Here is a 20,621-nt window from a genome sequence, read left to right on the forward strand (position 1 = left end):
ATGGACCTTACCTCCAATCTGGTCACTTATATCAATAATAAAGCTTTTATCAGTGAGAGTAAATTTTTTAAAAGTAAATTGTGTTAGCTTGGAAATTCTCTGGATGACGAGCTAAGTTGCCGTGAGAGTAAGTCTGTGGCGCTGTAAGCCCCATGTTGGATTATAAAGGAGGCTTTTGGATTTTAGTCAAAGAGGAATTTTGTGTCAAGATGGCATGGGTTGTGTCGGTTGATGCGATCAGATGGATGTTATGTCGAGGATGATGTGATGTGGATGTTAAGAATTTTCTGCGCGTGTAAGGACATGTCTTTAGGAAAGAAGTTGGCAAGTGGATTTTTGGCAGGATTAGAGTTGGCTCTTCTTATGTGGAAACCCTTGGTTTTGTTGGCAGGTTGGTGAGGTGGCATGCAAGTTAGACTTGCCGCCAAGTAATGTTCTCTGAGGTCAAATCTAGTTGTTTGTAGGTCTGAGTTGAGGAAGTATATTTTCAATCCTTTGCTCGTGTTAGATCCTCAGTGTGTGGATGTAAGTAAAGATTTGATTTCCGAGGAGCCGTAAATCAGGATCGCTGATTCTCAGGTTCGCCAGATTTGTTTAAGGGTTTTATCGTTGGATCTTGTGATTGAGTTTATTTTTGCGGAGGAAAGTTCCCGAGAAGCCGAGTTGGAGATGAGAGGTTCCTAGTTAGTTTCAATCTTAGTGTGAAGCTCCTTTTTCTTTTAAAATTCGAGGACAAATTTTTGTTAAGGGGGGAGAATGTAATACCCGAAAGTTTTATATATTTAATAATGAGTTTCTATTTAAGTTAATTTTAGTTTTATTTTTATTTGGTTTAATTTAAAAAGATTTAATGGAAATTTTAATATTAGTCAATTGAATGAATTATTTTTTCTATACCCAATTAGTTGAAATTTTAAGAATTAATTAAGTAAATTATTTGAAGAGTAGAATATATTTTTGGTTATTTTAATTCTTCCCCAATGTATATGTATATGTATAAATAAAATTATATATTGGAAAAATTATGGTAGAAATTGTAAGGGATGTTTTTATAAAAGAATTTTGAGAAAATTGGTATTTTAATTGATTAGTGGTATTAAATTTTAAGTTGGAAATTTATTATTTAAATTAATTTTGTATTAGGACTAAATTGAAAATTTATTTTGGAATAAGGATTGAAAGTATAATTTTATTTTTATGGGGTTTTAATGGAAATTTGTGAGTTTGGTATTTTTATAAATAAATATGTCGGTGAGAGGTATTTTCGTAATTGTGTATTTTCAATAATTCTAATTTGGCCCAAATTAAATAGTTAGGGGCTTAATTGAAAGACTAAAGGAAAGTTTAAGGGTTAAATTGGAAATAAGAAGGATGAAATTGTATGTAATTAAGAAAGTTGAGGAACCAAATTGTAATAAGAAAAAGTTCAGGGGTCAAATGTCGATATTGAAAGAAAGAAAGAAGGATCAGGGAGAGAGAGGGAGACGTCGGGAAGAGGAAGGAAGAGGCGGCGGTCGTCCCATCAGGCGGCCGTGAGTCCAAAGCGGCGGCGTTAGCGGCGACGAAGGAGGAAAAAAAAGAGGGCAGGCTTTGAGGCCATTCGTTGCTTCCTCACCGATCTTGGTGGCGATCGGCTTCCGTCGAAGAGAGCTTCATTTTGGCGGTGGCGGCGTCGGTTTTGGTGGCCGGAGGAGAGAGTCCGGTGAAGTGGAGGCAGCCGCATTTTCTGGCGAGCTCCGGCGGAGGATGGACGATCGGAGGACATAACCCGACTCTCCTCAGCTCAAGCTTCGCAATGGCACCGGTTTCATGGCGATCGAGCTTCGTTTGCAAATCGACGGTCGAGATCGTCCGCAAATCTCTCCGGACGATCGGGTGTCAGATCGGAAAATCGGAAATAGGGATAGTCATTAGCGCATCGTTGTGAGTCCGATGGTGTGTTCGGATCGTCGATCGGACTCCGGCGGCCAGAGGCGAGTCGACCGAGCATCTCGGTAATTTTCTCTGGCCCGTTGATCTTGGAAATCCTTTGATTTAGAATTGTGCTTATTGTTTTATGTTGTGTATTTAATATTTGTGAGTAAAAAATAATTATCTGTCAGTTTGCCTGCCTCGTGTTTTGTATTGTGTGGCGGAGTCGGAAAAATAGTGAAGTTTGGGGACCCGACTCCCGTTGTTTGAATTGTTGAATATTTGAAGTATTTTTCTGGCAGGTCCTAGACCCGTTTTTACGGGGGGTTATGTCCGTGTTGTAGGGGAGGTTCTGCCGGATTTTCGGTAGAATTCTCCCGAGTTGAGATTCTTAGGCAGTGAGTCCTAGGAGTCTAGACCTAGGATTAATGATCGATTGTTTCAGCGTTTTGATAAATTATTTTCCGTGACTAAATAGTCCATTTGTTCGGCTCGCTCCAACTGAGGCACCGGAGCAGAGTTAGGAGGTCGCCAAATCTGCGAGTTAAAGTCATATATCGCTTATGCATGTGTCATGCATAAAATTTGATTTGTTACTGTGATTATTCATTTGCAATTTCAATCTTTCATTTGATTATTATTATTATTTGCATGATGTTGTTAATTACCATTTAAATATATTTTTTCTTTATCACCAATTTTAATATTGCATGATGACTCGAGATGGGATGGCAGTAGAACATATGAGTTGGATGAGTGTTCCAATATAAATCTGAGAGAGATAGGGAAAGGGTAAAGAGGTAAAAAATTTAAGAAAGAAAGATTAGGACCTGCCCTGGTCGAGCATCGCTCTCTAGGCTTAGTTGAGTGTGGTTGCCGGAGTAAAGGTTCCTGATCAAGCTTTGCTCTCTGGGCGCCGGCTTATTTGAAAATTTAAGTGACCATACTGGAGGTAAAGGTCCCTGATCGAACTTGCTCTCTGGGCACCAGTCTTATTGGATAAGAGAGCCGAAAGGCTAAGCCTGAGAGTTAAGTGACCAAGCCGGAGGTAAGGTTCCTGATTGAGCTTTGCTCTTTGGGCGCCAGTTCTGTTGGAATGAGAGAGTTGAGATATAAGTGACCAGGCTGGAGGTAAGGTCCCTGATCGAGCTTTGCTCTCTGGGCGCCAGTCCTGTTAGAATGAGAGAGTTGAGATATTAGAGTTGAGCTTGGTCGAGAGGTGAGTTTTGAAATTGATCGAGATGTTGAGTTGGGATTAGGGTTCTACTGAAGTACTCCATCCCGTTGCGTGTGGAATAATTTTTGTTCAAGCATGGTATGATACATATGTTTTGACATGACACGTATGGTTTGCGTGATTTATTAATTATTTTAAAATTAAATGAATGTGATATTGAGACGTTTGAAACTGTTTTAGATATATGATTTTAGCTCACTCTCGAGACTGACAGTCTCCATTTACTGTTTTTCAGATTCGTGACTGTTAGTCTTCCTGCGACTCTTACTCAGTAAACCGACTTCTTCATCATTAGGTAGTGTTTGATTTGGTATGTCAAATTGTAAAAATCTTAGATTCTCCGCAGTAGTAATAGTAGATGTATCAGTTGTAAATTTTATGAGTTTCGGGTCTCGCTTAATTTTTTTTGGCAGACCGAATTAATTGTAAATTTAATGGTTGCGAAATTGTGGAATCAATAGTATTAATTGAGATGCGATTTGTTTAAGTTAGTAAGTGTCAGGCTTACTACGGGATTCGGTGGCCTTACGCCTTGTCGGTCACGGGCCTACGGATGGGGGTCGTGACAATTAAATTATAGTGATTTAGTTAAAATTATGAAAAGAGTTTAATGAATTACAAATCACATTTACTTATAAAATTTAATAGATAAAATTTAATTTAGTTACGTATTTATATAGTGTTTAAAATAAAATATTTTAACTTTATTTTAAATAAAGTAATCATACAACTCATCTGTTTTTTTTTTTAGATTAATCATGACTGAATATAAAGGATAAGAAAACCCTTTCTTTTCTTATGTTCACATATTGAGTTTATCATTTCTTTTCATTACTTTTCTTTCCGCACCTTTTTTTGTCTTATCCTTTCTTTTCCAAATAAAGCGTTAAGATATTATAATAAAAGCAATATTTTAATTTATTAAGAATTAATAACTAATAGAAATTATAATTTAGTTTTTAATTAAATTATATTACCTATTAACAGCATTTTTTATTAAAATAATATAAATTTTTTATCAATAAAAGAATATTCGTTTTAGATTTAAGGCTAATTATGTTACACTTTTCAAAATCTAATGATTAGAGTATAAAAGTCCTCACCTTTTTTTTCCATCCAAAGAAATAGTTTATTATTCATTCATAGATAAAAAAGAAACCTTTTTTTTTTTTTTTTTTTTTTTTTATAGTTGATAACATAATCTTTTTATTATTTTTTACTAAATTATACTTGTTAGATATACCCCTATTTCGCTTCCCCAATTTGAACAATTTAAAACCTCCTACTTCAATCCTTTCTTATGGACTCAGACAAGGACTCAAATTTAGTGACCGTCAATATTAGCTCCTACAAGTAGCTGTCGACATTTGATGAGATGAAAGGCGACAATAACAACGACTATTATTAAATAACTCAACTTGTTGAAACTGTTGATCAGAGATGTTGATGATGTAAATAATGGTGGAGATCATGTTCTTGTTGTTGGTTGAAAAGGAAATATATAGTGCACTTGTGACTTTGAGTATTTGGTTTTTAATTATATTATCATTGATGTTTTTGGTTATGGAGCTATATTGATTTTTTTAGATAATTTTTTTTTAAATAAATGTGAAAATAATTATTTTGATGGTGGTTTTGGTGATGGTGGTGGTGGTACAGTGGTTCGATGGTTATGGTGTTGTGAATGGTTAAATAGGTGAAGCTATAAATGGTGAGTGGCATTAGAGAAGGGAAGCAATGGGCAATTTGCCACCATTTTTCTTTTAGCAATGGTTGTTGGTAAAGCAGAACTAAAAGAATAAGAAAACATTTCTTATTATTTATTTATGATATGTTTAGTTTATCCTTTTTTATTAGAGAATGATCTAGACGTATAGGATAAATTAAACTCATTACAAAGTGAAATAGAATATGAAACTATAAGCTTCCAAGCGATGGGAGGAGTCTGGGGCTCTCACCAGAATGAGCCCGCGATTCATAAACAGTGGCTTGATTAAGGGAATTCACTGGAAGCAAGTTTTATTTGATTCTAAAATAGAAGTTGTGTGTGCCCATTTATTTGAAAAGAGTTTTGCAATTGGATTTATTTGATCTATGTATGGAAGTTCAAGTGTATTTGACACTTTATCCAAACTTTGACTGATATGTAATATTATGGACCCATATCCTAAACTACTGTTCTCTCTCCTTCTTCTTCTTCTTCGATTTTATGCTAAATTGAAACCCTAAATTTTAACCATCCCAAAATCTAGAGTAGAAGCAATGGCAACGTCTTCAAGTACACCATCATTTAGAAGCAGCCTTAGACAGAGCAGGCAAGGCAACGATAGTTCTTCTACTTGTATTGTATGATCATCAATGACCTAACAGCCTTTTATTTGCTTTATGCTATATGGCCACCATTCCCTTGTACGCGTCTCTTATTGACGCCTGCATCACCACCAAGAATTTTACAACTTTAATTCAAATCCACGCCCAAACTATCACAAATGGCATTTATCATCGCGATTTCATTCGCTCAAAACTCGTCTCTGCCTACGCCTCTTGCACCCAAATGCGCCAAGCCGCTCTCCTCTTCTCCTTCACCAATCGCCAAACCACTTTCCTCTTCAACTCCCTTATCAGAGCTTACGCATCTCTCAACCTTTTCTCTCACTCTCTCTCGTTTTTTCGCCGCATGCTCGATGCCTGCAAGCCCATTGATCGCCACACCTTGCCCAGTGTCCTCAAATCTTGTGCTGGGTTATCCGCCGTTAGGCTTGGGCAGCAGGTTCATGGGATACTATTAATAAATGGGCTTGCTTTTGATTTAGCGAATTCCAATGCTTTAATTAATATGTACGCAAAGTGCGGGAATTTAGCGGGGGCAAGAAAGGTGTTTGATAGAATGCCTGCAAGGAATGAAGTTTCATGGGCAACGATGATGGCCGGGTATGGAATGCATGGGAAAGGTGGTGAGGTGCTGGTTTTGTTTAACAGAATGGTGGAAGAGGGATCTAGTGTGGATGCCGTGTGTCTTACTGCGGTTCTGAGTGCATGTAGTCATGGCGGGATGGTGGAGAAAGGTGCGGAGTATTTTGGGATGATGGAGGAGAGGTTTGGAGTGAAGCCCAGCTTGGAGCATTATACTTGCATGGTGGATATGTTGGGGAGGGCAGGAAGGGTGGAGGAGGCTGAGGAGTTGGTAATGAGGATGGAGATAAAACCTGATGAGGTGTTGTGGGCTGCGTTGCTGGGTTCTTGTAAGATTCATGGGAAGGTGGACGTAGCTGAGAGAGTTTCCAGGAATGTTTTTATATGACTATGACGAGCAGATGGGATTAATTTGTATCTTTTGGGAAATTAAGGTCACTTGACCGATACATATGCCATGTTTTTTCACCAATATTGGACTTCCTACATTGCCTTTCTACCTATGTTGCATTGAACGGGGTAGTGACACGCGGGAAGAATGCGCGTTATTAGTTGCTGCGCTTAAGATGAAATGATTAGTTCTCTTCCTTTCTTGCTTGTCCATACGGAATTTACTTGGAGATATATGGTATATTCATGGTTTGTTCATGGGATTAACTCTCACATCAGACCACGGAATTTTATTTCCTTGTAATGCAAGAGGAAGGTTGCAATGACGTTGTGCAGAAGTGGAACTTTCACTTGGTGTTAACATGCAATAATGGATGTGAATGAGTATTAATTGGGGCCCAGAACAGATTTTCGGCAAAGAATTTGGGAGACCCTCATTATTTTACTTTGGAGAAAAACTTCTGCCAGTGTGCATTTAACCATCTTTTGATCTCGTGACGCTGGAGGTGTTGTGCCTTTGGCATACTCTGCAATTCATACTTCTTGTTGATCCCTTCTTTTTGAAGGGATCAAAGTTATTCTTGGAATTGCAATCTATAAATTTCTTTTTGAGTTGTATTTATGAAGAAGATACTTGCGTGTCACCGTTCATTTTCTAATAATTTGATGCCAAAGTTCCATAACACTGTCATTCAGCAAAGCACGCTAGCGTTTCACAGGTGCAGTAATTAAATTATTATTTCAAGTGTGAAGAGTAACATTTTGTGTTTGCATCTTCAAATTCCATCGCTAATACCAACTAGTGGAAAACTCCGTTCTATTTCTTCTACCAACACGGACGCTTGTCAATGTGAGAATTTTCTGTTCTTCAAATCAGGTTGGCGTCGGTGCTTGTTTCTCTGCCAGTTTATTGTCATCAGGCCACAAGAAAAAAACAAGGTTTTAAGATCAGAAGGGAACAAATATTGCAGGCATATAAGTCCTCAATTTCATGCTTACAATTGTTCATACTGTGGATTGATTGAATATTTTACACAGTAATTTTAATAATTTCATTATATTTTCCCTAAAAGACAGCGGTCTAAGATAGTTCTGATGGAGCATAACAATTGCAAAGTGATCTTGCGAGCTCTTTGGGGTTAACAGTGTTAAAGGTAAAATGCTAATAAATTTACATGTCTTATGATACTATGAAAAACTAATAATGCTATACTTACAAGAACAGAGATATGGATAGATTTCTCTCACTAGCTTAGCAACTTCAAATCACATTATTTCCTCTCTTGCAACTTGACAGTGTTTCAATCATTTTCAGACACATTACTTGCTATGGATTCAGGAACATAACCACATAACTTTAGATGATACGACAGAAGCTCCAACATTTCATAAATATGCTCGGTTTCATTGTGAGATTTATCACCAGCCACAAACTCATGAATGCCACATCCAATTTCAATTGAGCTAATCCCTGGCTTCTTTTGTATACCAAGGGCCTTCATCGTCCTCCTAACCTTGCTTGCCCCATCCCATCTTCCAACTGCTGCATATGTATTTGCTAGTAACACATAATTGGAGTCAATACCAGGATCTAAATCAGCAAGATAGTTCATTAACCTTTCAGCTAAACCAACATCTCCGCTAGTCCTACAAGCAGCCATCAATGATCCCAAGACAACTTCATTTGGCTTCACTGCCATGTTTTTTATTACGCTGAATGCATCTTCTAACCTCCCAGCACGGCTGTACATATCTACTATGCATCCATAATGCTCAATTCTAGGGGATATTTTGTGCACTCTCTTCATAATGTCAAAGCATTTGAGCCCTTCGTCTACCATACCAGCATGGCTACAAGCGGTCAGTGCTCCAGTGAAGCTGACTCCATCTGGTTTGAACCCTTCTTTCTGCATCAACCCAAAGTACTCCAAAGCTTCTTCTGCAAAACCATTAGCAGCAAAACCCACAATAATGGAGTTCCACGAAACCAAAGTTCTCTTCAGCATTTTGTGAAATACCTGACGAGCTAACTCGATGCATCCACATCGGGAATACATATCGATTAACGAATTACCTATCCTAACATTGTTCCTAAACTCTTTCTCTAAGACATATCGATGTATCCACAAGCCTAAACCGAGAGCACCCAAATTTGCGCAAGCAGAAAGAACTGCAATAATAGTTACATAATCAGGCTCCACTTTGGAAACCTGCATTTCTCTAAACCATTCCAGTGCTTGCTCGAAATGACCCTTCTTAATAAACCCATCAATGAACACAGTCCAAGAAATCGCATCTTTTTCAGGCATTTCGTCGAACAACTCCATTGCGCTCCCTGTCTCTCCATTCCTCATGTAGCCATCGATCATTGTGTTCCAAGACACTGAATTCTTGACCTTTAGATCATCAAAGATCAATCTTGCTAGTTGGACCTTACCACACTTCGCATACATGTCAACAAGCGCAGTGCCCACCATAACATTACACGTATCCAGGCCTAGTTTTCGTACATATGCGTGAATGGAAGGGCCAATAGATTTGCCTTGAAAGGGAAAATCAGCACAGAAGGAGATAAGAGTTGCAAAAGTGATGTGATTGGGTTCAACGGCAGCGAGACGCATTTGGGTGAAGAGTGAGGCGGCTTCAGGTAGTTGGCCATTGCAGCAGTGGCGGGAAATGGAGGAAGTCCATGCAATAGTGAGGTCTATGGATCTATTACATTGGTGCTTGAGATTAGTGCGTGGATGTTGAATTAGGTGTGACGGTGGAGGTAGATTTGGAGGTGCCGGTGTCAGCGTTGGCGTTGGTTTAGAGTTAAAACGTTGAGGGAGTTGGGTAATGGTTGATGCGGAAGTGAGGGCGGGAACATCCATATTTTCAAAATACCGTTAGAGAATAGGCTTTGGTACCTTTTATTTTGCTCCAGATTCTGCTGTCAAATTCTAGAATGCACCTACCCGCCCCCCAACCCACGATGACATGGTTTATTACCAAATTCAATATTTTAATTCATCTCTTCCATTTTGGATGGTATAAAAATTTAAAATTTCTCAAAATTCATATAACTACTAACTTTTAGATATATGATTATTAAAAAAATGTCTAGGAGTAGAATATATTTTTTAAGATAATAATGACAAAAAAAAATTTAATTATAAAAAAAACATCAACATTGAAATCCTATTAGATAAAAGGAGAAAATAGTAATAAATTAAAATAAAAAACACATCAAATGTTATTTAAAATTCAAAGATTTACCGGTTGTTTTAGTATTTTCTATTAATTTGTATTATACTTTTAATTGAAAATTCAATTTCTCCAACCTGAATAAATTTACATTTTAGATACTAACAACGCAACAAGAGAACTAGAAATCGTAGATCTAAAATGATAAAAGAGAAATATCACAAACCTTTTAAGTAACAAGACGTTTCTAGAGGGAGATTGAAGTATAGATATTCGTGGATGACATTATTTCTTTCCTTTTTTCTTTTTTTTTTTCTTTAAGAAAACCCAACATCTTTGAGACATATGGATACACAACTTGGGCAACTATTACCTTACACTCCACCAATAGTAGTGGATGAGGAGATTTGACCTAAAAAATCTCCCCACTCAGGAGTAATAGGCTAAGCCTCATCGGCAAATCAGTTCAGGATGTGATAAACTATTGAAGAAGTAACTCCAACAAAATAACAATGCACCATGTGATAAATAATTGAAAGTATGCATACACAGTAAATCCAAATCAAGCTCCTTTTAGAAATGGTACAATATCTTTGTAATGCTTTCTAATGGATCCAATAGCTTCAAACGCGAGCGCCTCATCCTCTGGGTAACAATCAATAGGATCAGATAATAAAGGCATAGGAAGGTTGAGCACACCTTCAAGGGTTGCATGAAGACAATAAGCTGAGTAAGTAATGTGATATCCACCTTCTTGAACAATAAGAAGACGTCCTCCGCTGTGTCTATTTGCTAGAGCATGAAGCTTTCGCCCTATTTCTCGGTACCCATCCATAGTCAAGCACTGCCTTCCATTTGGGTCAAGCTGGAACGCCAGAAATATTATCACAAAGCAAATTATACTGTTTTATAAATATGTAGTTGCTCACAAACATAGAGGTGGGGGAGGGTGGGAACAATAGGTCTCTTCTTTACTTAAGAACAGAAACTCATAGTTTATTTTCGTTCAGAAACTGGCTAGGTAATGTAAGTTTCACAAGTTTGCACTCAGTAAAGGGAATAGATAAACATCAAAACAAGGGTTTAATGAGTCTAATTATTCTAAACTTTACAAATTTTTGTAGTTTTATCATATTTTCAAATTAGTAACAATTTGTCATATCAACTTTGCAAGTGGCTACAATTTTATCCAAGCCTCTGCAAGCATATGCCTTTGTTGGGCTGTAATTGCTTATGTAAAATTAAAAAAATTTCCTCGGAAAGTTAATTAAATAGCTAAGTTAAAACTTAAAATTCACCTTTCTATAATACAAAACGGCGAGTTTCACTTTTAAAACAAAAAGGGAAGTTCTCTTCCAAATTTGACTTACAGTTTTCTGCTTATTCAACTGGTAAATAGTTAGGGTAAATCAATTTAGGCAAAAGCTGCTTTGAATTAAGGTGACTGAATTGAGGGGATTGTTTGAATCTATTGACTACATTCTAAAACTGAGATATTCAACCCTAGCAACTGCTTAAGTGAATTCCTGACACGATTGTTTGCCTTAAGAATCAAAGAAAATAGAGAGCATTTGCTTTTGATATATCCACGTTTACATATTTGTTTACTTGAAATGGCTTGTTTATATTTGTGGCTTTGTTGATTTTAAGAATTTGGGTTGTTTATCACCTAAATTTTTCCTTCTTGTGCCCATACCTTTTCACTAATATTGTCACTATTAGGACCACAAGGGATGAAATCTCTCTTCAATTAACTCCCTTGTAGAACCACTCTTTTAGCGAAAGCAACAATTTAGAAGTACAAAAGAAAAGAGAGAACAATGGCAGTACAAAAATAAGGAAAACAAGAAATAAAGAAGAAAAGTAAACTAAAACTAATCTCTTGACATTTTCTATCTCTGAGCAAAACTCACCATTTTGTCTTATACAAAATGGTGCATTTGATATTAATAAATGGTCAGTTTTGAAGGGTTTACAGCATATTTAATTAACTTTCCAAGTCAGAAATTTTAATCCCATGAAAGTAATGACAGCCCAATAAAGGCAAACTCCCAAAAAGGCATGTAAAAAATTGTAACCGTTTGCGAAGTTGATATGATGAATTGCTACTGATTTTTGAAAATAGGATAAAATTGCAAAAATGAGTAACCATTCCTCATATCAACTTCGTAAATGGTTATCCAACCACTGCAGAAGTAATTTGTGTAGTACAACGCTATTTAAACAGAATGTCTAGCAAACTACGAATAGAAGAGACCATGTTAACAGACTTCTTAAAGTTAACAATCACTAGCACTCAACTTCCAAGCTTAACAGCCCCGTCGATTTGGTGCCATGTGTTTATTAGGATTCCAACAGTTTTTCCAGATATCATCAATCAAACATAAGTTCATGTTTTCCTAATTCCATGACTATTTAGCTGTTAACATAATTCAATGTAATTAGTCCTTAACACTTTAGCACTTCAATCTCCTTTTCAACAGTTTATTCTCCTTTCAAGTCATGTTACAGTAAGAAAAGATATATTCATGTATGTAAACTGAAGGAACTTACAGTGCTAGAATCTTGGCCAACAACCATAACTAACATATCAGGTTCAAACTTGTTAACTGCTGGAATAACCAATTCAGTCATGGCATGGTCATATCCTTTGTTGCCTGTCCCATTGGGCAGTGGTATGTTTAGATTAAAGCCAAAACCCTCTCCTTTGCCAAGCTCATCAATAGATCCATTTTGTGGATGTGTTGGCCCCCATGAGCCATGATTCATATGAAGAGAAATGGTAAGTACTCTATCAGAGTGATAGAAACCTTCTGCAGTTCCATTGCCATAATGCACATCCATGTCAATAACTGCAACCTTTCTATATCCTGAATCCAAGGCCAATTGGACAGCAAGACCTGCATTATTAAGGAAACAATATCCATCTGCTTGTGTAGGTTGAGCATGATGACCTGGAGGCCTAACCAATGCATAAGCAAGTTTTCCATGACCATCAAGCAGATGCTGCATTGCAGATAATGTTGTGCCGGCAGCAAGAAGACACGCATCCCATGATCCAGGATTTAAGAAAGTAGAAGAACAAATAATCTTTCCGCCTTCCCGGTCTGCTTCAACTAGTTCATTTATATAGTCTGCAAAATATATGACATTCAGAAAAAGGAATTCGGAAATGACCTAAACTACCAAATCGCACGATAGAAAAGTAGTTACCAAATTGTACAACAAATTGCTTTTATTAATATTAGTATTATTATTTGTTGTTATGAGAAAACATAATGATAATAGTTCTCTTGCAATTAGTTGAACTCTGGCCTAGGACAAGAAATCAAATTGGCATGTTTCTCCAGCAATTAATTAAATAAAAAATAACTGGTGTAAAGTTGCAGTATATAGAAGGCATAGTGAAGCTCCTAGATAATAGGAAAACTATTTGAAATTTCAAGATAGGTTACCCATCACCGTTTGTTGATTCTATAGCCGTCAACAAGATCATATAATTATTATAGATAAAAAAAAAGAAAAAAAAAAGAAGAAGTGATGGTTAGGGAGGCACCTGATGTGTGGAAAGAGAGTAATTCAGGGAGTTGAGCAGGTCTTCCAAGATGCCAGGAAATGTAGGGAGAGATGGGGCCTCTTTTAAGAATTGAAACAATGTTCTTTATTCTGTCTGCATTTTCTGGGTGCTTTTCTAACACGTCTAGAAACCCAGGGTTAATTCCCGTATCGAACATGCCTTGTCCAGCATCGTGTTTTAGCATGTCCTCATGCCAGAACACGTCTATGCGGCCAGTTGGCCAAGCAGCAGCAGCCGCCGCCATAGCAGTTGAAGGCAAATCTCAACCACTAATAAAACTGCTCTCTAGAAAAAATATCTTTTTAGAGCTCTCAGAGCCTCAGACTTTCCCAAATCCAGTCTGACCATGACAGCAAAGACAAGTTTTAATATTTCTTTACCGGCTGGACAGGTATCCGGTTACATCTAGCTGTGATTAGTCAGGGTGACACGACGCACCATTTGGGGGCCACGAAAACAAAATGAAAGAAAATAATTTTAAATAAATAGAAGAAAGAAAAGCAACCCATTGAATTCTTGCCTCGTCTCCAATCAGAAATTAACCAGTAGCAGAGCTTGCGGTGATGACGAGCCTTGTTTTGGCGGGTGGCTACCGGTTCACTTCTGGGCCGTGTTTGAGGCCCACGGTAAGAACAAGACCAAGAGTAAGAGCAGCTCTGGTGGAAGCGAGACCGAGAACGGTGCCAGCGACACGAGATATTAACTTAGCTGTAGGAGGAGATCGAACGGAAGACCTGCAGGCGGAGGCAAGGGCCATGGCCCGTGCCGCCAATTCGTCCGCGTACAGCCCCGAGCTGCTTGCCTCCAAATACGGGTCTAAACCGATCGAGGTTATTATTTCTTTTGTATAGATGTTAATGTTACTAGGCTGGCAATTTGGTCTCAAGCTATTGACATGTACAGGTATTGCGACGGACTCTTGAAATATTGACAGCCCTTAGTTCATTTGCCTTGAAACTATATCTGGATCAGAGGAATGGTGTTTTCAATATAAACAAGAAATTGCGAGCCACTGAGCTCAGGAGAATTTTCACCCGATTAGGACCTACCTTTGTGAAATTGGGGCAGGGCTTGTCTACCAGGCCTGACATCTGCCCTCCTGAGTATCTCGAGGAACTCTCTGAGCTTCAGGTACTCTTTTGCCTTTTCCTTGTTTACCTGGAATTTCTTTTACTAATTCTAAAGCTTTAACTTCAAAAATTGCCATCAAATGAAGTAACCGGAGTTTAATTGAGTTATGATTACTATTCCGATTTTAATCCAATTCTCTTTTCTCAAACTCTCTATAATTTCTTCCCAATATTGTCACATCGTGTTTAAGAAAACTCCTATGTAGTTTGTAGCTACAGCAACCTTTAAAAGGAAAAGAATTTGATCCATTTTTCAAGTGTTATGTCAATTCCAAAGTTTCTGTACAGGAAATTAAAGCGTCGAGCAATTTTTTTCAAACTAAAATTAGATTGATCGAATTTACACAGAGAACTCTACTAATTTTCCAATTGAAATTCTTAAATTGTTGACTTCGAATTGAAAGGACAAATTGTAAACAAATCCAAACCTCAAGGTTGTTTCTTATTTGTTGCAGTTAACCTTAATAATTATTGGCTTTTAAAGACAACCTTCAACGTCTTGTTGTCAATTTGCAATTGAACAGGATGCATTGCCTACATTCCCTGATGAAGAAGCATTTTCATGCATTGAGAAAGAGTTAGGGCTACCTCTCGACTCTATTTTTTCATCCATATCCCCATCTCCTATTGCAGCTGCAAGCTTAGGCCAAGTTTACAAAGCCCAGCTCAAGTCTTCTGGACATATTGTTGCTGTTAAGGTCCAACGCCCTGGAATCGAAGAAGCTATAGGACTTGACTTTTACCTTATTAGGGGCCTTGGAATTTTAATCAACAAATATGTTGATATCATCACCAGTGATGTTGTTGCCCTTATTGATGAATTTGCACGCAGAGTTTATCAAGAGCTCAACTATGTCCAGGTTATTTTTTACCTTCTTCAAATATTTATTATTCTGTCATATTTTTTTTTTAAAAAAAAACCCAGAATTGAGTCCTCAATGCTTCTTGTTGAAATTTGAAAAGGCAAAGTGTCTCACCATTTCTAGCCTCCTTAACTTTTATCAAGTACATTACTGTATCATTATGACCTTTCTACAGGATTGAGCTTTAATAATTGATTTAGCAAGACACTTTAGACCTTTTTAAAGTTAGTTTTGATAGGATTCTGCAGGAGGGACAGAATGCTAGGAGGTTTAGAAAGTTGTATGCCGACAAGGAAGATATTCTTGTTCCAGATATCTATTGGGATTATACAAGTGGCAAAATTTTGACCATGGAATGGGTTAATGGAGTGAAATTAAATGAGCAAAATGCTATAGAGAGACAAGGACTTAAGGTTCTGGATCTAGTGAATACAGGTATACAATGCAGCCTCCGCCAGCTGCTTGAATATGGATACTTTCATGCAGATCCTCATCCTGGCAATCTTTTGGCAACACCTGAGGGGAAGCTTGCTTTTCTTGATTTTGGAATGATGAGTGAGACACCAGAAGAAGCTAGATCTGCCATAATAGGTCATGTTGTTCACATGGTTAATAGGGATTATGAAGCCATGGCTCGTGATTACTATGCTCTAGATTTCTTGTCTCGTGATGTAGATGTGTCTCCAATTGTACCAGCGCTACAAAACTTCTTTGATGATGCACTCAGTTACACTGTGAGTGAACTAAACTTCAAAACTCTAGTGGATGGTCTGGGTGCGGTCTTTTACCAATATCCATTTAATGGTGAGTTAATTCTGGTTCTCCATCTTTGTTTTGATAGCTGTACTGCAGGTTTTCTAGGTCTACGCTTTCTGTAGGAACAGACCTGTTTTTAGATAATAGCAGCCTATAGGTTGTGCTTGTAGTCTGATGGTTTGGCTTCTCAATCACTTGCAGTTCCGGCGTATTATGCACTGATATTGAGATCACTTACTGTACTTGAAGGTTTAGCCCTTTATGCTGATCCCAATTTCAAGGTGCTGGCTGCTTCATATCCCTATTTTGCTAAAAGGCTTCTCACTGATCCAAATCCATATCTAAGAGATGCTCTTATTGAGTTGCTTTTCAAGGATGGACGGTTTAGGCATGTATTTATCTATTATTAGTTTTATGCATCTGGTTATATATGTTGACTAGGTAAGCTTAAGTGTTATAGGCTTGTTTTAACAATTCCATTTTCTCTTCATGCAGATGGAATAGACTGGAAAACCTACTTGTTGAAGGAAGTAAAGATAGAGATTTCTCTGCAAATGATGCTCTTCAACCTGTTTTGAAGCTATTACTAGCTCAAGATGGTGAAGAGCTTCGAACTTTAGTTATTAAGGAGGCTGTTCGTGTGACTGAAGCTGTTGTTGTGGGCACCATTGTTGATACATACAATTCTATCCCCAATACTATTAGAACTTTGATCAGTGTAACTAGACCTCTTACAATCAATGATATGGAAATACAAAGCATGATAGAGCTTCGGGACCAAATCTTAAGGATATGGGGCCTTTTGCGATCCTCTGAAGATTTTGACCCAATGCTTCTGCAACCTATCTTACAGGTAAATGCAGGTCCTTATTGAGTTAGAATGTTATTTTAGTTACGGATGGAGTCATGGAGATGAAACTTCATAAGTAGGAAGCTATTCCGTTTCTTCAGGGATTCTATGTTCATGCGATGCATCTCAACTTAGTTTTCCATTACAATCATCTTACTCTTACTCCCTTGCTTTGCATGATAGAACCTAGGTGTTGAAAGTGGCTGCATTGTAGATGGTGTTTGCATGATAGAACCTAGGTGCTGAAAGTGGTTGCAGTATAGAACTAATACACACCATCCAGTGTAAGAGGGCTACTCTTGTTTTACTTTCAATCTGCAAATTCTTCTTTAGCTTTTATCTTTATCTTCTCTTTAGTTTGCTTGAAGTAGTTGGTTTTGGTCCAGTAGGAAGGTTAAGATCCTACCATTTTTCATAAGCCCTTTCTAACTTGGTCATTTCCCTCCTTTATTTTGTTAATAAATTTGCAGAATCAAAATTTAGGATTCGCTTGTTATGTATAATGGATTCAGAATGAAAATTATTATAGGATAATATTCCTTAATAGTTCCAGTAGAAGAAACATATACTGTAGCATGCATGAGGAATCCAATTGAAGGACTCAATCTTTGTAAGTAATCATTTGGAAACTGATAGGATTATTGTAAATGTGTAGGTCCTACAACAACCTGAGGCACGCAGCCTAGGGGGGCGTGTTATTGGAGGGATCAGTCAGCGTCTTGCAGCACGACTACTGCAACAAGTTCTTCGATCACCAGCTACCATTTCAACTTCAACATCAACATCAACTTCAACTTCAACTTCATCATCAACTTCATAGGCTTATTGTGGTAGATGTATCCTTTGTATACATTGGAAACAAAGAGAAAGAAAAAGAAGAAGAAAAAGAAAGATTAGCAATCACAACGCAGTTACATTTCTGACTCATCTGTCACTAAGTACATAAATACTAGGAGGGAGGAAAAACGGTGGTAATATCACGAGGTCATTTTAATTTTCAATATTGTTTTAAAAGAAAAAAGAAAAAGTAAAGTTAGTGAGTTACAGAAAAAAGAAACAAGTAAATGAAAGATTATTTTATGTACGCCACATTATTTGCAGCAGAATATGTATCCAACTGTAACATTAATCAATGTCAAAAGATAGACCTGGCGACGGCCTGCTGAGCTCTAATTACTAACCACTCTGGTGGGATACTGTTTGCCATTTGCTCCCATGCTTGCTACTCACGCTATTGGAAAGCCGCTAATAGTCCCGAATGAATCAAAATAGGTCCTCATTTCTTACAATTCCGTGTGTGGTCAACAAAACTTGCTCATTAATAATCTATTTGGAAGATTAGAAATAAAGCCATTTCCGAAGGTAAGCCTCTTGGCCATGTTTTATCTATTCGCTGAGCTTGGAACTTCATGAAAGGATTATTTATCAGCTTCAGAGTCTTATGAAAATTTCATGTAGTCTCAAAGGGTATATGTAAATGAACCTAGGCATCGTGACAGATGGAATTCTCCTCCACCAGGTCGCTTAAAGTTTAAATTGGTGCTGCTTTTGATCACTCTAGAGACATTGCTGGGGTTGCAATCATCTGTAGGAATCATGAAGGCAGGTCAATAAATGGCTGTCCGAGAACAGTTAAGACTTTCTCCCTTCTTATGGCTGAAGTTATTGCTACTTTGGGACTAATAACTTAATATTGTTTAAAACTCTTAATCTCCTAGGAGATTTTTGGTAGGTCTGTTTTCTCTTTCCTTTGAAAGGGTCCTCCATATTCATAGATGTTACAATAAATCTGCGGATTGCTTTGAATCATAGAACTCCTACTTGTTGGATGGCCTTTGATTTTTATACTCCAAGAATATATTCATCCTACGACGATTTTCACTGTATTAGGATATTTTAGGTTTGTTTATGCTTCCTGTTGATGTTTTATGAGTACAATACTTTTATCCAAATTATAATTTATGGTCTTTAAAACCGCCCGAAAGCTGTCATTTTTAGGGTAAAAAATAGTCTAAAAGCAGCAGAATCTGGTTAATTTTTGTCTCTAATTTTTGTTTCTCCTTGTTTTAATAATGAAAACACCATTATATTTATAGGATACCGATGCTGCTACAGCATGTCTGGAAATAAGCTATTTATAAGCGTCTTACAGGTCCCAAAACATGTTTAGGATTCTCTACAAGTTTTTGCATGATTTCGTTCGAGTTTGTCTAACGATACCTAACTTTTTAAAATTAACAATTAAAAGTATCAACTATCAAAGAATAATTAAATAACAATTTTAACAGATGAGTTTCAGATTTTTCTTAAATTTTTATAAATATAAATAAAAAAGTAAAAATCATTCAACACATTAAAAACTAAAGTAGATTTATTAATGAATAGCCTTAGACTAAATTTTATCTTATATAATTCTTTTTCTCTAACTTTTATTAATTCTTAATTTCTAATTCACTAATCTTTTTATTTATTGCGCTATAAAATTTTAATAGTTGTATATGATAGATAAGTTTATTATTTTATTATTTTTACTAATACATCTTTACCACATATCTCTTATTTCTCATGTCATTTGACATAACAAAAATTCATATCGATATTTATAATGTGTAACATGCTAAAAATATTATTTTGTTATTTCTTTGTAGGTTGTCACATTTAATTATTTGTTTTAAAAGTTGAACTATTCGATTGTCAGTGTTTGACAAGTTTAGATACCAAAAATATAATTATCCCAAATTAAAAAGACATACTATTATATTTTAGCACATATAATTTTAATTTTGGAACGTGTATTTATTACTAACAAGTAGAATTCAAGGTTATGTTATATCTATATTAGATGTATTCATTTGAATGAATTAGTGGGTATTATTTTCATCAATGACGAATATTCATTGACAAATTAATAAATAAATTTTTATCAATGACGAATATCCATTGACAAACTAATAAATATTATGCCTATAAATTATGAATGTTTATATCAATCATAAAAAAATCTCAATATGCATCACAAAAACAATAAAAGCTTTCATAAATAATTAATATTTTTATTTAAAAATATTGATGAACATTATATATATATAAACAATGAATATTGCAGTACTAGATAATAAATATTAATATTAACACTAATGAATAATACATTAAACGAAATGAACATAAATATTAACCGTAATAAATATTAAGTTCATAGATAATGAATATTTAAATACAAAGAATTAATTATTATAGAATATTACATCTAATGGATATTATATATATAGAAAATGAATATTTTGATACTTGTAAATGAACAAAAAAACATTAATATGTATCTAGTCTAATAAAAACTTTTTAACATATGTTACTCTATTCTAACACATTGATTTTTAACTTTGATACATGTACTTATTATTAACACTTAGAATTCAAGTTTATATATAATTTTATAGTTTTTCTATTAATTTATTTATAATTTTTATATTTTTTATTAATAAAATCTTAAAATATAAAAAAACTAATGAAGACGTTAAGAGTATTTAATTTATTATTATTTTAAATATTTTAATTAAGTATAATATAAATTTAATTTATATTATTATTTATAATCAAAATAATTACAACAAAGGGTAAACGACTAGTTTTTTATAAATATATAAAATGATATGTATTTAAAATATTATTTTTAATATAATATTAATTTGAAATTCATTTATTACAATTTAAAAAATAAAAATTTTATGTATCAAAAATAAATATAAATGTCAAAATAAATTTTTTAAAATAGTGACAGTAAAATAATTATAACAATCATATAACATAT

The 20,621-nt window shown here is 35.7% G+C and overlaps 4 protein-coding genes across 6 annotated transcripts; 2 read left to right on the forward strand and 2 right to left on the reverse strand.

Annotated features, from left to right (window-relative positions):
* The first annotated feature begins 5,046 nt into the window (after window positions 1-5,046).
* Window positions 5,047-7,134, forward strand: LOC8263342 (putative pentatricopeptide repeat-containing protein At3g11460, mitochondrial). Its single transcript, XM_002523831.4, has one exon. It carries the CDS (start codon window positions 5,541-5,543, stop codon window positions 6,447-6,449), a length of 909 nt encoding a protein of 302 aa, XP_002523877.1. The 5' UTR covers window positions 5,047-5,540; the 3' UTR covers window positions 6,450-7,134.
* Window positions 7,135-7,208: 74 nt separating this feature from the next.
* LOC8263341 (pentatricopeptide repeat-containing protein At1g05750, chloroplastic) lies at window positions 7,209-9,451 on the reverse strand. Of its 2 annotated transcripts, XR_007217133.1 has the most exons (2): window positions 7,669-9,451; window positions 7,209-7,350 (listed from the first exon to the last, which is right to left on the reverse strand). XR_007217133.1 is itself a non-coding variant. In XM_048378587.1 (1 exon), exon 1 carries the CDS (start codon window positions 9,322-9,324, stop codon window positions 7,753-7,755), a length of 1,572 nt encoding a protein of 523 aa, XP_048234544.1. In that variant the 5' UTR covers window positions 9,325-9,451; the 3' UTR covers window positions 7,392-7,752. The 2 variants fall into 2 exon arrangements, 1 of the variants encoding a protein (XP_048234544.1); XM_048378587.1 differs by lacking the exon at window positions 7,209-7,350 and having other exon boundaries at window positions 7,392-9,451.
* A 683-nt stretch (window positions 9,452-10,134) lies between these two features.
* LOC8263340 (histone deacetylase 8) lies at window positions 10,135-13,534 on the reverse strand. The gene is made up of 3 exons (XM_002523829.4): window positions 13,194-13,534; window positions 12,191-12,771; window positions 10,135-10,502 (listed from the first exon to the last, which is right to left on the reverse strand). The coding sequence occupies exons 1-3, from the start codon at window positions 13,456-13,458 to the stop codon at window positions 10,200-10,202; spliced, it is 1,149 nt and encodes a 382-aa protein (XP_002523875.1). The 5' UTR covers window positions 13,459-13,534; the 3' UTR covers window positions 10,135-10,199.
* A 114-nt stretch (window positions 13,535-13,648) lies between these two features.
* LOC8263339 (protein ACTIVITY OF BC1 COMPLEX KINASE 3, chloroplastic) lies at window positions 13,649-17,986 on the forward strand. 2 transcript variants are annotated; one of them, XM_048378586.1, is made up of 7 exons: window positions 13,649-14,044; window positions 14,118-14,345; window positions 14,869-15,204; window positions 15,456-16,011; window positions 16,213-16,351; window positions 16,459-16,816; window positions 17,469-17,986. In XM_048378586.1, the coding sequence occupies exons 1-7, from the start codon at window positions 13,778-13,780 to the stop codon at window positions 17,631-17,633; spliced, it is 2,049 nt and encodes a 682-aa protein (XP_048234543.1). In that variant the 5' UTR covers window positions 13,649-13,777; the 3' UTR covers window positions 17,634-17,986. The 2 variants fall into 2 exon arrangements, with proteins under 2 accessions (XP_048234543.1, XP_015577658.1); XM_015722172.3 differs by having other exon boundaries at window positions 13,651-14,044; window positions 16,165-16,351.
* The last annotated feature ends 2,635 nt before the right edge of the window (window positions 17,987-20,621 follow it).

Source organism: Ricinus communis, chromosome 8 (genome assembly GCF_019578655.1).
Source record: "Ricinus communis isolate WT05 ecotype wild-type chromosome 8, ASM1957865v1, whole genome shotgun sequence".
NCBI classification, from domain to species: Eukaryota; Viridiplantae; Streptophyta; class Magnoliopsida; order Malpighiales; family Euphorbiaceae; genus Ricinus; species Ricinus communis.